This window comes from Ascaphus truei, chromosome 16, assembly GCF_040206685.1.
Source record: "Ascaphus truei isolate aAscTru1 chromosome 16, aAscTru1.hap1, whole genome shotgun sequence".
In the NCBI taxonomy this organism is placed as follows: Eukaryota; Metazoa; Chordata; class Amphibia; order Anura; family Ascaphidae; genus Ascaphus; species Ascaphus truei.
Window position 1 is genome coordinate 27,681,083 of NC_134498.1, and position 17,515 is coordinate 27,698,597.

The 17,515-nt window shown below is 41.4% G+C and overlaps 1 protein-coding gene across 5 annotated transcripts in view; it reads right to left on the minus strand.

Moving 5' to 3' along the window:
• The window catches only part of LOC142467326 (connector enhancer of kinase suppressor of ras 2-like), a 497,579-nt gene that overhangs the window by 281,333 nt on the left and 198,731 nt on the right, over nucleotides 1-17,515 (minus strand). For all 5 annotated transcript variants that reach the window (XR_012788363.1, XM_075572875.1, XM_075572877.1 and 2 more), the window contains exon 3: nucleotides 725-927. Coding sequence is in view for 4 of the 5 variants with exons in the window: in XM_075572875.1 (XP_075428990.1) it covers nucleotides 725-927 (203 nt within the window). In the remaining variant the exon portion in view is untranslated. The remainder of the gene's footprint in view (nucleotides 1-724; nucleotides 928-17,515) is intronic.

The window sequence follows — 17,515 nt, forward strand, 5'->3', positions numbered from 1 at the left end:
GGCAAAGTGAATTTGTTGCAAGTTCATAGGAGAGCAAATATCCATAAACCCTTTAACCATCGAAAATGGGTTATTTTAGGCTAAGGAACAAAAACAATGGAGCTTGTGCTATTAGCTCCGACGTTGTCAGTCACGCAGTTCGGCATGTTCAGAAGTAGGGGAATGTACTGTGAGAAAGACCCTATTCTCTGTTGCTTCTTCCAAAGTGCGTCTATAAAAAGTGACAAACCGCGTGGTTTAACAGCCAAACCACCTGGATTGTGCGTGCGTTAGAAGCAGAATGGCCTGAGGTGCTAACTCCATCCCCAGTCTGACTTATGGGTTTTACTCTCTCAGCCAAATCCATGTTTCAGGCTCTGGATGCAACTCGCATTACCAATCTCACCACCCTTGATAACAATGCGAGTTGCTAGAGGCGGTTTGCATAACGGAGCGACGAGAATTGCAGTTTTAGTTTAAAAAAAAAATGCAAGTCGGAGGCTTTTTTGACAAACCGATCGGATTGGCAGAGCCGGATTGAAACCGCTTCTAAACAATCCTCTTAGACACAGATTGGACATGCGAGAAGGGCTGACAGAATAGCAGAGTGTGCCCGTCCCATCGGAAAGGTCACTTTAGAAGCGGTTGGTCACACTTCGGAGCTACTAGAATAGGTCCCATTGTGTAGAGTAGAAACCATTAAGATATAAATTGCTTTTTACTGTTCTTGAAAATACTTAGTTACCTGTCAAGCCAGGCCAATAAATTCTTGGCCGCACCAATCAAATCAACCACCGAGGTAAGGAAGTCATTTGGCAGTCGTCTGGAGGCTCTTCCATCATAATGGCCACTCCTCCTCCTACCCGTTATAAAGTTTTGCAGATTTTTGGCCGAGGAATTCAACTTATGAGAGAGCGTTCTGAGGTTTTCAGTTTCCAAACCATAGTTCTGAAATTAATCAAGAAAAAAGCAGCAGGTTAGCTGGTTCACTGTGATATGTACAAACAGGACATTGGGTAACTCGGTAAAACCTGTTTGCACAAATTAACTACATCTTAAACTGCAATACTTGGCAGCTTTTGGTTACAAATAACATAACACTTTCTGGCACTGACACATGTAACGTAGCTTGCTGTGGTCACAGTCATTGTTGCGTTCATTTTATATCATATACAGCAAGGGTGCACCAACCAGGGGGGTGCAAGATTTTTTAAGGGGAGCACTGGGACAGGAGGATGGCGGGAGCGGTGCAGGGCGGGGGCAGTGGAGCACGACAGAGCAGGGCGGTGGGAGAGGAGGATGGCAGAGCGTTGGGAGAGGAGGACGGCGGAGCGAACCAGGGCGGTGGCAGAGGAGGATGGCGGAGCAGGGTGGTGGCAGTGGAGGACGGCGCAGAGGAGGACAATAGCGGGAGAAGAGGACTGCCAGAGCAGAGCAGAGCGGCAGAGGAGTTAGAAGGTGGGAGCAAAGAAGGGCGTCAGAAGATGAAGACGGCCGTGGTGCGGGCGCCCCAGCAGTGCAACCTGGAAGTCTTCACTGACTTCTGGTGTCTGCTGCTACTACAGCACACTCCTCCACAGTCGTCCAACTCCTCTGCCGCCCTTGTTTTCTCCCACCTTCCAACTCTACCGACCTGCTCCGTTCTGGTGGTCCTCCTCTCCCAGGGTCCTCCACTATAGCCAGTTAGGCATTGTAAGGGGGGTGAGAGGAAGAGAGAGATGTGTGGGTCAGAGGAGGAGGAAGAGGAGATAGGGGGGGGGGGGGGGGAGAAAAGAGATGCATTAGTAGTTGAAATAATAATTAAAAAAAAAATTGCAGTCATTTCTATCTTATAATACTACTACACTGATTTATTTTAAAAACCCATATGAAATTTGGCAGGTTTTGCTGTTTTAACAATGTTGAAATATGCAAGTATTTTTACATATTTATATTCCCATTTATATTGTATACCGATTATTTCATGTGATTTGGATTACATCAGGCAGGGGGGCGGGGGGGCGGGAGCCTAATAACACGTATGAAAAGGGGGGGGGGTGACGTAAAAAGTTTGCTCACCCCTGATATATAGCATAATGAGAATTATTGTTGGCGTTTATTCAGAAGACATATGAGGTAGAATTATACGGTACGACTAATAGAAGGATGAGTGAGTATAGCAAGCAGAACCGCACGAGATATAAATCATACAGTCTGTGATTATCAGAAACAGTAATAAGGATAATGAGAATGTGAACAACTGCACTCCCATTTGCTTAAAAATACTTCACCCGGATGGGTCTTGCATGGTTTTTGTGGCCTCGTCGTTCTCCAGCACTATCTCTGAACCCTCAAAGCTGTAAGTTCCTAATATTTTGACAGGGATATTCTATCTAATTGTATGTACTGTATATGTATATCTTTATTTATATAGTGCCATCTATGTACATAGCTCTTCACAGCAGTAATACATGTGACATAACAATATAACATATACTGGGAAGAAGTGCTTCAGGCATAAAAGTATCATTAAAGAAAAGGAGTCCCTGTCCCGAAGAGCTTACAATCTAACTGGTAGGTAGGAAGAACATACAGAGACAGTAGGGGGGTGTTCTGGTAAGTGCGTCTGCAGGGGGCTAAGGTCGATGTATGAGGTGTATAGTATCAGCCACAGAGCTTCTTACAGGTTTCATTAAGGATGTGTGTTTTAAGTTGGGTCTTTAAGGTGGATAGAGAGGGTGCTAGTCGGATATTGAGGGGAAGGGTATTCCAGAGGTGTGGGACAGTAAGTGAGACAGGTTTTAGGCAGGAGAGGGCATTAGATACAAAGGGGGTAGAAAGAAGAGCATTCTTGAGTAGAACACAAGAGTCGGGACGGTGTACATTTTGTGTGTAATACGTGATTTTATAGGAAGCCAGGAGAGGGATTTCAGCAGGAGAGACGCAGCGACATATTTAGGAGAGAGTAAAATGACCCTAGCTGCAGCATTTAGGATAGATTAAAGGGGAGATAGGTGAGAGGCAGGAAGGCCGGACAGTAAAAGGTTACAGTAGTCGAGACGGGAGAGAATGAGGGCATACGCTAGAGTTTTAGCAGTAGAGGAAAGGGCGCATCTTTGCAACGTTACGGAGCTGGTAACGTTAAATATAATATAATCTGTGTATATTTATAAATCCTACTATGAGTGTGCAATATATATTTTAAATACTCTGAACATACAGAGTGTAGCCAGGCATGGGTATGGTCTGGTTGTGTCTTTAACATACAGTACTAAAAAATAAAGGATTCCTTTGCCACCATGGGGTACACCGCTTGTGTTTGAACAGCGTTCAATGGCATTGGGAAAACTTTTGGACAATATGGATCAGAAGCCTAATCTATTTGTGGAGGAAAATAATATCCCAGAACTGACTTATATACACATTCTTTACACAGCATTTACATTCCTTTTTATGGAGGGCTTCAGAAGATTAACTGCTCCTTTAAAGTTAAACAAAGACAAATATCAGCATATATTTTTTATGACAAATTATCCAGCTATTATCATAGTAAACATTAACTTAATTAGCACATTTACATATGAACAAACTCACTTTAAAGTGCCTGGGGGGGTGTGTTTTGACAGTTTATAGCCAATTATGTACCAACTTTATAGTGGTATAGTGTTAAAAAAAACCCCACCATAAACGCCTGCCATGTTGTAAAACTAACATTAGCTTTTATGATGGTAATAAACTAATGAAAATCTTTAACAAATGTTCCCCAAATGTCTGTGTTACATATTTGGTGCTGCCCAATATGTTAGAGCTAATACAGTATCTTGAAAGATATGTTCTAGGCTCACTAGTTCAATTTGGCATTATAGCCACTATAGCCATTGTAGGCATTATAGCCACTAGCCACTATAGCTATTTTAGGCACTTTCACATATTTCACTAAGATTAGTCCATAAGACAATAAGAATGAATATGCGTTAGTGCAGGTATCTGCAGAAATGGACAGTACCTTGGCGGGGTCAGCAGGCTTGAATCATTATTTTATCAAAAGATGCAGCTAAATAATAATAATAACTTTATAATATATAGTATAGTGCGTGATACGCAGCACATAGGACTGTTACAGACACAGTCCCTGTCCCATAGAGCTTACACTCTATGATTTTGGTGCCTGTGGCACAGGGAGATAAAGTGACTTGCCCAAGGTGACAAGCAGCCGACACCAGGAATTGAACCAGGCTCCCCTGCTGCACACGCAGTGTCATTGTTATCGGTGTCGGCGTCTTTACTCGCTGCGCCGCTTCTCTGAAATGATCCCTTTTTATTAAACTTAGGACCAAATTGCCAAATTTCACTAATAAATTGACCCCCCTTTTTGGAGGAGCTCAGGATGTGTGTGTTTCTCCAAAAGATATTTAATTATAAAGTTACTGATGCGTTCTGTTATAGGGGTAGGTCTGAGCGCACCTAATTCTGTTTTGTTAACTACTTGATATGTCGAGGTTTTGTCCTCATGCTTCCTCATCCTTATCCTCGTTCCCTTCCCCAAGTCATTTGTTGAATGTATTACCGGAAATGCTTTATCATTATGGTAAAACACAGTGTTGACGATGAACAACAGTGCCTGTTGTAAAGGAAAACAAAGAGACATTTTCAAAATGTCATAAAGGATTTAGCAAATAGAAATCCCCTTGTGAGCACTTCTACACGTCCCTGACAGGTCCACATCCCTGCCTTTCCCCATTATCTCTTAGCATACTGTAGGGTGCTTCCACTGCAGCAAGGGATTCTGGGTAATGACATGCATATGAGCACACAGGGTCACCTTTTTACTTCTTATCCATTTTAACACGGAACCCTATACGCATATGTTTGCCGTATTTAAACATCCTTAGTTGTCTGTTTTTTTTGTGGTTTTTTTTTAAAGGCGTCAATCACAAATATTTAACCAGTTAAATATATCATGGCCAATCCTTTTTATGGTGTACGTGAGAATGCTTATAGAAGTGGAGTAGTATTTACATTTTTAAAGGGGCAGCAATACTCAATGGTTCGTCCCAATTTGACAACTACATTGAGACAAATTGTGAAGACAGTAAGGGGTAACGAAATATAATGCAGAAGTGGTAGTAAGTCTAACTAATATGGGGTATTAGTACTCATTTGATGTTGACCTTGCTTGCTCTCACCATTTTTGATCTCATAAAGCAGGGGTGGCTCCAGTCCTCAAGGGCCACCACCAGGTTAGGTTTTCAAGATATCCCTGCTTCAGCACAGGTGGCTTAATCAGTGGCTCAGTTGAAGCACCTGTGTTGAAGCAGGGATGTATTGTATTGTATGTCTTTATTTATATAGCGCCATTAATGTACATAGCGCTTCACAGTAGTAATACATGTGGTAATCGAATAAATAACAGATAATATAAATAACAGATCATGAGAATAAGTGCTTTAGACAAACATAACATTAAGGAAGAGGAGTCCCTGCCCCGAGGAGCTTACAATCTAATTGGTAGGTAGGGAGAACGTACAGAGACAGTAGGAGGGAGTTCTGGTTAGTGCGTCTTAAAACCTGACCTGTTGGGGGCTCTTGAGGACTGGAGTTGGCCATCCCTGACCTAAAGGATCTAGGTAACCTCAATAGCACCGGACAGGTTAGTGATGTCCTCTACCTCATCCCTGACAGGCCCTCCTGGGTTTTGAGGGATAAGAATCCAGTGAAACTACCCCAATGTGAGATCCTATACGCCGGAGATCAACTCACTACAAAAAAATAAATGTATAAAAACGAAAAAAAAATATATATATAACCATTAACAAAAAACGGGCTGTTCCAATGACCACTCTCCTGATATTCGCCTCTTACAGGGTCCATAATAAAAAAAACCCCAATGCAGACAAATAAATCCTGTGGTCTAATGAAATGCCTAATCCATGACCCATTGGCCAGATGTAAACCAACGACATCCTGTCCCATGAACCATCCTCAACCTTGATTGACGTCTTACATCATCTGGATGAAGGTCTTTGACTAGGCTGTCCGCTTACATTTTATTTTGCTATGTGGTAGCTCCGGGAAGAGGGAATACTTGACATTAATGGTGGATACAGTGATGGTGAGTGCCATGGACTGCCTTCATTATACCCAAAACCGGCGTGCAGATTAGTTAAGTAACGCACAACTATCATGCATATACAGTATATTACTCAGTAATATTTTTTCCGAATGTCATTATCACAGATTTAATGACCTTCAGTGAATCTAGACTCTTGAAATGTAACTACAGCTCAACCCCCTTTATAACGCTGTGCTTCGGGTTCAAAGAATCACAGCGCGTTATAAGCGGGCCGCGTTAGAAATAATGTACCATTGTATGCTTTGTACAATAAAGTGTTTAAGACACCAATAATCGTGTTGTAAAGTATTCATAAATACGAGAATTGGGAGCCACGCTTACATCGCGTTATAAGCGGATTCGCGTTGTAACGGATCGCGTTATAACGTGCTTGAGCTGTATATTGTGTGGAACTAAATCGTGCGGGATTTAATAGAAGAGATTTATGGGACTGCTCGGATATTTAATTGACGTGAGCTGTTGAAATCACCAATAATTAACCAAAGAGAATATAAACAATGGAAATAAGTCAAATGAAAGAATGTGACATTTTGGAATAATTTAGGGAGGAATTCAACTCCGGGTTATCCTCTTTGTCCTTTCTAAACTACAATTTTGTAATGTTTTACTAAACATTAGCTGAACATTTGAATACTTAGGTGGCAGCTGAAAAGGTCAAAACAAACAGCTTTACATAATCAACTTCCATCTCTGCATACGCTTCAGCTGTGCTTTCAGACTAGTTCTGTGGGTGGCTTTCAGAGCCCAGTGAGATCAATACTGGTAAAAGGAAAAGGGTAGTGGAGTATAATTGATGGATGAGGTGAAGTGTAACCCTCGGACCCCAACAGAGCAGATCAAACCTATTCAAACATACCCCAGCAAGACTGTGTTGTTTCAGACAAATCCATTAAAGCTGCAAAAGTATGTTATGGCTGCTGTTCGGCTGTAGTAGTGTGCGATTATTTCTAATATCATTTTGTTTGTAAAATAAATATATATTTTTCTTAAAAGGTTACACATTGCTTCCCACCGCAGTTTAACTGCTGCTACTAGTTTATTAAAGTGCTAGCAGACACGCAATGGTTTGTTCTCTGAGGGTAGATCAGGGGTTGTAAATACAAACCCTGGCATACACAATGTACCAGAATGCAATCATACTTTATCTAAAGACCACAGGCTTTTAGCCAAGAGTAACTACAAATGTGCTATGTCTCAATCAGTCCCTGCTTCAGCACAGGTGGCTCAGAGGCTCAGTCTTCAACTGAGCCGCTGATTTAAGCCACCTGTGCTGAAGCTGGGATATCCTGAAAACCTGTCCTGTTGGTGGGACTTGAGGACTGCAGTTGGTCACTCCTGGTGTATGCCATTATTCCATGTACTGTACCTTATAGCTATACTGTATATAGAGCATACTGTAGCTTAGCGAATAAATGCCTAATTTAACAGGTACGTTTTCAGGTGGGTTTTGAAGTTAGAGAGAGAAGGTGCTTGGTGGATGTTGGGAGGGAGCGAGTTCCAGAAGTAGGGTGCAGCATTTGAGTATCGTTGTAGGCATGACAGAGCGTGATTGGAGAGAAGACCGAACTGAACAGGGTACAGAGAGCAAGTAGGGGGTATCGCAAGAGATTAAAGCGGAGAGCGCCCCTGCAGTGTCCCACTGCAATGTTATTAGACAATTGGCAAGTGCAGGGGTTAAGCATCGTGTAATTGATGACACACACACACACACACACACACACACACACACACACACACACACACACACACACACACACACACACACACACACACACACACACACACACACACACACACACACACCAAAATATGTATATGTTGCTACACAATTGTGCTCTTGCCTTTCATGACATTTGCATTGTGATTTAACCATATACAGTAGTAGCTTTTCTTCGATACTGAAAATAAAATAATCTGCCCTATGACAAATATATATAATCAAGCAGCCTCTCTAACATAGGGGACGACATACACAAAACTCTCAACTATGCACTGTAATAAAACCAACGTAGAATTTAAATGTAGAGTTTACTGTGTCCTGATTTAAAACTAAATTGGATCTTATTGCCATTTCTGTTCCTCTTTTATTTCAGAAATGAATCTCTGGCTGAGTAACTAGCTTGCTTTCCAATCCTCCTGGTTAAATATACTTAATGTAATGATTCATCTGTGCTAAGCACCATGGCTAAATATGAATGAATCAATATTCCATTTGCTGATGCCTACCCTGCCCAATCATGCCTCTCACCACATATTCCTTCTGTATTTCTGCGAGCGGCTCTCTGCTGGCAAAGCAAAAAATGTGCTGCAAATATAAATGACTTGAATTCATTAATGTTTAAATTCACAAAGCCTTCAGTAACTTAGCCCGCGCATGTAGTCACAGCTGCTCGCAATGCCATTCAGAATGGCTGCAATGGGCGGAACAACGAACGGTTACTTTGTAGCTGTAAGTTCAGAAATGCCCTATCCTTCGCACCATTGCTATTCGGCGCACTGCAGACACCCCTCAAATAATTAACAGTGGCATATATATATATATATATTACACACTTCGGCGGACTGGAATACAGAAAAGATGGAAGCAGGCACCCCAGGACTTGTTTTGCAATAAACTTTATTCATTTTTCTAAATCCTGGAGTGCCTGCTTCTTATGAGTAGGTTTGCTGGCAACCCATAATGGGAAGTGTCTTCTATGCGAAGTTTTCTTTTCTTTTTCTCCTCCAACCAAGACCATGGGGGTCCTCAGGTGTCACTCATTCAGCAGCATAAAAACAGTGGAGTGGAGAATGAACAGGCAGACTCACGGCAACTTCCCTCAGCACTCTGGAATGAGCGCTTCCGCGTCCGGTTGGCAAGGAGAACCTGAGGAAGTCTAACGACGAAACGCGATTCTGGGAATCTTTCTTTTGCGCTGAAGCAGCAGCAGGAACTCGGGCCAGTATATTTTGCTTTATTTTATTATTCCACATAAAGTCAGATCCTCTATTTGTAGGGATCACTAATATATTCAATCTAGGCAGCGCCCCAGTCCCATTCCTTCATATGTACTTAACCCAGGCTGTGTAATGCGGCAGGCATAAGCTTACAGGGGTTCATGTCAATATGGACTTGAAGCAAAAGGTGACCCTGTGGGCTCATTTACATGTCATTTCCCAGAATCCCTTGCTGCAGTGGAAGCGCTGTATGCTAGGAGATAACGGTGAAAGGCAGGGTTGCAGACCTGTCTAAGACATGTGAATGCTGCTCACAAGTGATCTTTTTATTTGCTATATATATATATATATATATATATATAGTTGATAATCATGTTTTAAGAGTATGTTTCATGCATTAAAGCAGCAAAGCGTGAAATCGTGTTTTTGTTTAAATAAATCAGTTCTGTAGTATTAGATGATAGTGACTGTTATTTATTTATTTTTATTTTACACGTAAAGCTATTTTTAATGAGTTTTACAGCAGCGGTGCGCAAACTGGGAGGGCACGCCCCCAGGGGGAGCGGGAGAATTTCTGGGGGGTGGAGGGGGCGCGGGCGGGTACAGAGGCGTGAGGCCTCTGTAACTCATTTACCTGCTGCCAGCCGGGTCTTCGGCGATGCGTCGCCAGGGCAACGCACGTCAAATGACGCTGTGAGGTCACGTGACGTCACATGACCTGCGACGTCATTTGACACGGAGACATTGGGAGTGGGGGGGCGCGAACGCTAAGGCTCAAAAAGTTTGCGCATTGCTGTTTTAAAGCATCCTTTGCTTTCTATAGCAGGTTTTAGCCCACCTCCCCAGCAGTGCAAGACCTTTCACTTTACTGTTTGTGATCATCTGTTGCCAATGTTTCCAGCAGTTTGAGCTGCAAACTGTAACAATAGATTATGCTACCTTAGTAATATCAGGATACATTGTAGCTGCTGAGCTACACTGACTGAAGGATTGATTGAAACTGGAAGGCGGACATTATGTTAGGCACACAATCAGATTTTTTACAGATTTATAACAGGATCACCAAACGATTGCCAGCTTTGGTAAGAATGTAGAATTATACATTGTCACATGTTTTACATATAAATATAATTAAGGATAAAAGGGGGAATGTAGTATTGCTGCTTGAAGTGCAAAATATTTAATCAGATTTCTGTGAAATGTTGCCAGAATTGTGCCACTTTTCGCCAGGATGTCAGGAAAATGGCAGTATGTAAAGTGCTACATGGCCTTGCATTGGGACTTTTAATGCTTGGTGAATGATGCTTTTCCGAGCACCAAACGATTGCTCTGGAACGCTGCACACGATCTGGCGGCCCGAGGAACAGAAGAGGAGAACTCCTCCACTGGCGTTCTCTCATCGGTGACACGGCGACCACGCGGTCGTGATCGAGAAGTGCTGCAGGGGTCTCTCCGGCATGCAAAGGGCTCCCGCCCACGCTGGCTTCTCTCGCTCAATGTTGCATCACATTAGAAATAATTATTTTGCTTCCTTGCAATGAAAGCCTCTTAGACTACTTTAGGGACACATTACTAAGCAGTGCTATTCCGTAGAAAACCTGGGGACGGAAAAGATGTTCCTTGTTGTTACCAAAACGATTGCCAGTTGTTTCATAATGGGCTTGTTCATATGTTTCAGGCCTTTCACGTTTGCGGTGATTTACTTGATTTCCATTAAAGTTCTTGAAACTCGAACAATTCTGAGCCCCTCTTCACGCTGTGTACACATCTGAATTGCAAGTGTTGCATTTCTATTGAGATGCAAAATTAAAAATACAGATACTTGTATCTCCAGTATATAATGACATGAGTGGTAATTAATTAATTCATGTTAATGAATTCCACACTCCTTACTGTAAAGGACCCTTTTCTTTGTTGCTGGTGAAATCTCCTTTTCTCCAACCTTAAGGGATGACCCTGTGTCCTTTGTACTGCCCGTGGGATGAATAATTCTTTTGAAAGCTCCTTGTACTGTCCCTGAATATATTTGTATATAGTTATCATATCCCCTCTTAGACGCCTCTTTTCTAATGTAAATAAATCTAAATTAGCTAGCCTCTCCTCATAAGTTAGATTGTCCATCCCCTTTATTAATTTGGTGGTTCTTCTCTGCACATTTCTAGTTCCATAATGTCTTTTTTTTATGGAGTGGTGCCTCAAACTGTACTCTATTCAACGTGTTAGGGGCATAATTATTTTTTTACTTATCTTCCATCCATTCCCTGTTTAAAGCAAGATAAGAGCTTGTTTGCCTTTCCAGCTACTGCCTGACATTGGGCACTATTGCTAAGCCTGCTGTCTACAAGCACTCCTAAATCCTTCTCCATCAAGGATCCCCTTAATTCTGCCCAAGTTACTCTCAAAGTCAACTATTTATTCAGTAAATAAATGCGGAATTTATAATAATTTGTAAGTCAGCTGTTAAATAACAAACAATGTGTGTTCGGAAACAAAGCACTCTCCTGGCTTTATTTTTATTGTATCTATTGTGAACTCTTCTCCTCCCGTTGTTAATCTATGTCTTGGTGCACCTCAAACCTCGGTTCTGAGTCCTATTCTCACTCTATACATTCTCCCTTAGTGACCTTATTAATGAATTTGGCTTGAAGTACAGTATTGCAGATAACAGACTGCATATGTATTTATCCACACTGAACCTTTCATTTCCAGTTCAGTCCCAAGTCTCCAAGTGTCTCACAGTAATCTCATCTGGGGTGGCAGCTAGATGTCTCAAATGTAATGTCAAAGACTCATCTGCTCATAACCTAAATTATGTTCCCCCTTTTGATCAAACTCAGTAACTCTACTATCTAGCCAGTTTTCCATCCCGTTACATACTGTAGGTGTTACTTGTATATTTGATGCTTCTCTTTTGTTTTCCATTCACCTTAATACTATTGCTAACTTGTTGCTGCATCTTTCTCCGTGACATTGCTAAAACATGACCTTTTCTCTATTTCTTTGCTAATACAATGTTAGGGCATGCCCTCATTCTCTCCTGTCTGGACTACGGCAACCTTCTCCTTAGTGGCCTCCCTGTCTTGCAGCTTTCTTTTCAAAACGCAGCTGCGAAGATAACCTCAGTCTCCTCTCGATCAGTCTCTGCTTCTCTCCTCCCGAAAACTCTGCATTGACTCCCTATTAAACACCACATTCACTACAAAATTATTTTTATCTCTTTCAAATCTCTCCCTCCCTACATCTCCGCTTTAATCTGTTGGTATACCCCCTACTTGCTCTCTGTACCCTGCTCGAACGGTCTTCTCTCCAATCACGCTCTCTCATGCCTACAACGATGCCCAAATGCTGCACCCTACTTCTGGAACTCGCTCCCTCTCAACATCCACCAAGCACCTTCTCTCTCTAACTTCAAAACCCACCTGAAAACATACCTGTTAAATTAGGCATTTATTTGCTAAGCTATATATATATATATATATATAGCTATAAGGTACAGTACATGGAATAATGGCATACACCAGGAGTGACCAACTCCTGTCCTCAAGGGCCACCAACAGGTCAGGTTTTCAAGACAGCCCTGCTTCAGCATAGTTGGCTTAATTAGTGACTCGGTTGTTGACTCAGCCACCTGTGCTGAAGCAGGGATATCCTGAAATGCTGACCTGTTGGTGGCTCTTGAGGACTGTAGCTGGCCTACATAGTTACAAAGGTGTATGGTATGCTTGCACATAGGAGCTTTATATGTGGATAAAACCACCGACAAATAAAAATATTAAATAAAAGAACGAGAAAATAAACTCTGTAGCGTTGTTCTTGATTGATTGGCTCATTTGTGCCACGCTTGAAAGATGGTTTAAGATCAAAATAATTATATCTTATAAATGATCTGCCACTACACAGCTGCACATCAATTTGTAAAAATGTGACAGGTGAATTACCTTTACGTTCCTACTGTGTAATTCCCAGGTCATAACTGCTTACATCCTCCTTTCAACAACATTTTCCCATCATTCTAATGGCACTACGGGAAGGTGCAATGTCCCTTATTCTTCCAGGCAGATAAAACTAACACTGCAGCAGGCATTGTTCTGCACGGATTACAGTACCTTCTCCCTGGATTCATTCAAGTTACTTAAAAGGTCAGTTCTTCTTAGCATCAAACTGACCCAGTAGCAATAATATGTTTATGGGTTAAATCTTCACAGTTGATGGCTGAGCAATCCATGCAATATCCTACTGTATATGTGTTTTTTGTTGTTTTTTTAATAAATCACTTCTGTAGTACTAGATAATACAAAATAAAAATGCAACTCAATGCCATTGTTAATGAGTTTTAATATACTGAGCATCCTTTAATTTCTATGGCAGGTTTTATCAGTTCCCCAGCAGTGCCAGATCTTTGCAACACTTTCCTGTTTGTGATGGTTTGAAACTGAAAGGCGGCCATTTAGGGAACCCTGGGAAGCAGGATCTATGCTGATCGATCACGGGAGAACGAATCAATTGGCAGCTTAGGTAATTAGTTTTCAATAAAGGTAATCAAAGGCTGCATATAGCAAAACAAACAAAAAAGTTTATTTGGGGGGGTGGGGTTTAAGCTCCTTTTGGATTGCCTCTTTAAAACAGGCATTTTCATCATGTGCCACTTAGTATCACTGTATGAAGCCATTGACTTTACACCTATTTTGCTTCATGTACGTCACTCATTCTGCAATTTGGGGTGTACGTATCTGCAGGGGTCGTTATGTAAATTAGGTAAGTGGTAGTAGAGATGTATACTGTACATATTCGATGTTGCAATCCCTGTCTGGCAGTGAAAGGCATACGACGTTTGTTACATTTACTACAGCTAGAAGCATAAATGTATAAAGTGCTATGTTAAGAAAACACTTTCAGTGTGTGCAGACATAATGACTTAAGTAGAATTGTTCACATGGCAGCGCACACCAGAGGTGGGCAACTCCAGTCCTCAAGGGTCACCAACAGAATAGCCCTGCTTCAGCACAGATGGCTCAATCAACGACTGATTAAGCCACCTGTGCTGAAGCAGGGATATCATTAACACCTGACCTGTTGGTGGCCATTGCAGACTGGAGTTGCCCACCCCTGGCTCGGGAATTTCCTAAGACCAAAAGATTTGTTGGAAAATACCTGCCAAAAACATTTAAAATACAGAAAGCAAAAATGAACAGAGCTGCTATTGATTGATTGTTGAAATCATTTGTGACATTCCTAAAAAAAATGGTTTGAGATCAAAAACAATTATATTTAATTATGTCTCTGCACAGCTGCATATCATTTTTTTTTTAATCTGACAGCTGAATTTCCTCTCTGTTCCTACTCTGTAATTTTCAGGTCATAACTGTTTAGCTCACACACCGGAGGTAACCACATAGAAATGAATATGTAATTTATGATCCTGTGCTGCCTTTATGATCTGTAATTTAAATAAGAAATAAACCAAAATATATGGCATGATAGGTGTAATTTTTTTTTTAAAGTGCTTTTAATGTTCTACAGGGGGCTAAAAAAAAGAAACAAAACCATATTTTAAACAGCTTTTTAATCTTTCTTAGAAAGATTTAATCGCCCTTAGCTGATCATGCCCTGTGTAAAATAAATATATGTTTATCATATACAAATCGTAGAGGCTTCCTTTCTATCTGGGTGGCTAATGATAGCATTATCATTATTCTACAAATATAAGTACAGGCATACCCCGGTATAAGGACACTCACTTTAAGTACACTCGCGAGTAAGTACATCTCGCTCAATAGGCAAACGGCAGCTCGCGCATGCGCCTGTCAGCACGTCCTGAACAGCAATACCGGCTCCCTACCTGTACCGAAGCTGTGCGCAAGCGGGGAGACTATAGAGCCTTTTACAAATGCGTTATTTACATCAATTATGCACGTATATGACGATTGCAGTACAGTACATGCATCGATAAGTGGGAAAAAGGTAGTGCTTCACTTTAAGTACATTTTCGCTTTACATACATGCTCCGGTCCCATTGTGTACGTTAATGCGGGGTATGCCTGTATTTGGTTATCATGGAAACGTAAAAAGATGTAAAAAAAAAAAAATTATTTAAAAATACTAATATTTGCTGGACTTTTTTAAAGGTGCCATTACCTACATTTAGTTTAATATCACTGCCACTACCCTCATTGCCCACACCACAAACGCCAGATTTGAGCAGGGACTGCAGCTCTAAATCCAGTGTATGTATTCTAAGTCCTGTTACAATATTGTTCACATTGCAGCTGGTGTCTGTTTTGCTAGAAGACAAGTCTCCAGTTTCCCCATCATGTGTAACACGTTGCAAGGTCACATATCCCAGGGGGTGAGTTCTGACCCCACAGCAATGCTAAGTAGCAGTGTCTCGACAAATGTGACACGTTACATTAGTGTAACATTATAAATAATCCATGTTTTCCTGCTACCCATCCGAGGATGAGCCGGAGTTTGTTTATAAGACTCATTTATATGACTGGATTGCTTAGTTGCCTTATCTTTAACTAATTAGGTTCTCTCTGCCAGGGTATGTGTTCCTTCTTAGGAAAAAAAAGACTTCTGTTCTTAAAACAGCAAACCCTGTAAAGTAAGCCCCTCCCCCAGCGCTATTTTCAGGTCTTTGGACCCTCCGGCTCGCTGGGTATTTGCTGGGGAAGATACCGGTATTACTTCCTGTTTTTTTTCAATGGGATTTGAATGGCCATCCAATAGGAAGCAGCAGCCGATGATGATGCAGCTTCCTGTTGGCCAGAGATTTGGCAGCCATTTTGTTTCCCCCTCGAGGGAGATTCAAACCCTGTAACTTTGACATGTTGTATTTCCAGAGCACTGATTTCATGTCGGCAGGACGCCGGCGGTGCAGGATACTTTTCCTTGGTTTTAGAAGAAAAACAAATGGCTGGCTAATAGAAGTATCGCTTAGATTGTAAGCCCCATGGGGCGGGGATTTCCTTTCCGATGGTATGATTTTGCTTGTTGCGCTTCTTGTATTATAATTCCCTGTACCGTATTGTCTCTCTGATAAAGCGCTGAGTACAGCTGTGAGCGCTATATAAATAAAGACATACATAGACATGTACATAGATACTCAATAGGAATGGCCCAGTGAGTAAGAGGGATGTTCCCTGACATGCTTTGTTCCCTCACCTATGGTCCCATATCGGTGAACATTACATGGAACTTTCTTACTGGGGGTTTCACCTTCCGTTTTATACATTTCATTTTAAAGTAATAAATGATGATGACCTGTTGGCCTTACATGCGATGTAAGACCCTGTAACGATCCCTCCTGAGTTCTGCTAATATCCTTTCTCTCTTTATCACTCTGTTATTCTTTAACTGGAGGGTGGGATTTCCATATAGTTGAACGGCTGAGGCCCAGGTTGACTAAGCCCTGTTAAATCAGGGCAAATAATGTTAGGTTACCTAAAAAAAGTAAGGGATATTATTTTCCCTGCGTATAACTCAAATCCACGAAGCTAATTATCTACAAAAACAATGACCGTAATATTTCTCATTAGCATAGGGTCAATGTTAGGTTAAATTAGCATTACCCTGTGTTAAGTAAACTAGCAATACCTTGCGTTTACTTTAAAGAACCTGGCATTAGGTATGATTTACCTATAGTGTCTGGACAGTATTAACGCCAGCTTTAGGTCTCACCTACGTACATCAGCTAACGTTAATTCCCTGCGTTACCCTAAACGCACCTTTAGTGTCCGTGCAATGTTCGGGGGAATGCCTCTCGTGCATACTGTATCATTAGCAGTAACGGGCAGAACGTGTTATTTTCAGGAGTCACACGGGGTTAATGGGTTAAATAGCTGAACGGAGCACAGTGCATCTGGGCCTTAGAGAGCTGTTAAACCTCCACATCATAATTGTGCAATCTGAACAAGAAAAAGATGTGGATCGCAATGTTATGTGGCAAGAGAAACAATAAACAGCCTTTCACTCAATTTTAACGCCAGAATGGTTGTCGTTTTAAAACCTTTTTGATCAAAGCACACAAATACAGAAAAGGTCACTGTACAATCTCTAGGCCCTCATGCTTGACTTTACCTGTAATTGACGACAATCAGAAATGTCACTGCTATCAACTGACAAACTATGTTAAGCCAAAAACATAAAAAGTGGATATGGCATCTGCTCGGACAACTACATAAAGGGGTTATGTATCAGAGCCGCGGGTACAAAATTGGCAATTAAAATCAAGCCAATTGAAATCATTGGGTTTCCTGATGGATTTTTTTACACAGTATAACACCAAGAAAGATTTGATTTACACCCCCATAATGTTATCGCTGCATTCCTTCAGACATACACAGGCGCTCGGGCCTGTAGGCCTAGATGAGTGGCAGGGAAAACAAATTCTAATTTCCATTAAGAACAAAATGCATTGTTCCATAACAACAATACTTCTCAATGAAATCATCTTAGCCAAAGACTTGAAATGAAGCTGTGCCTCTT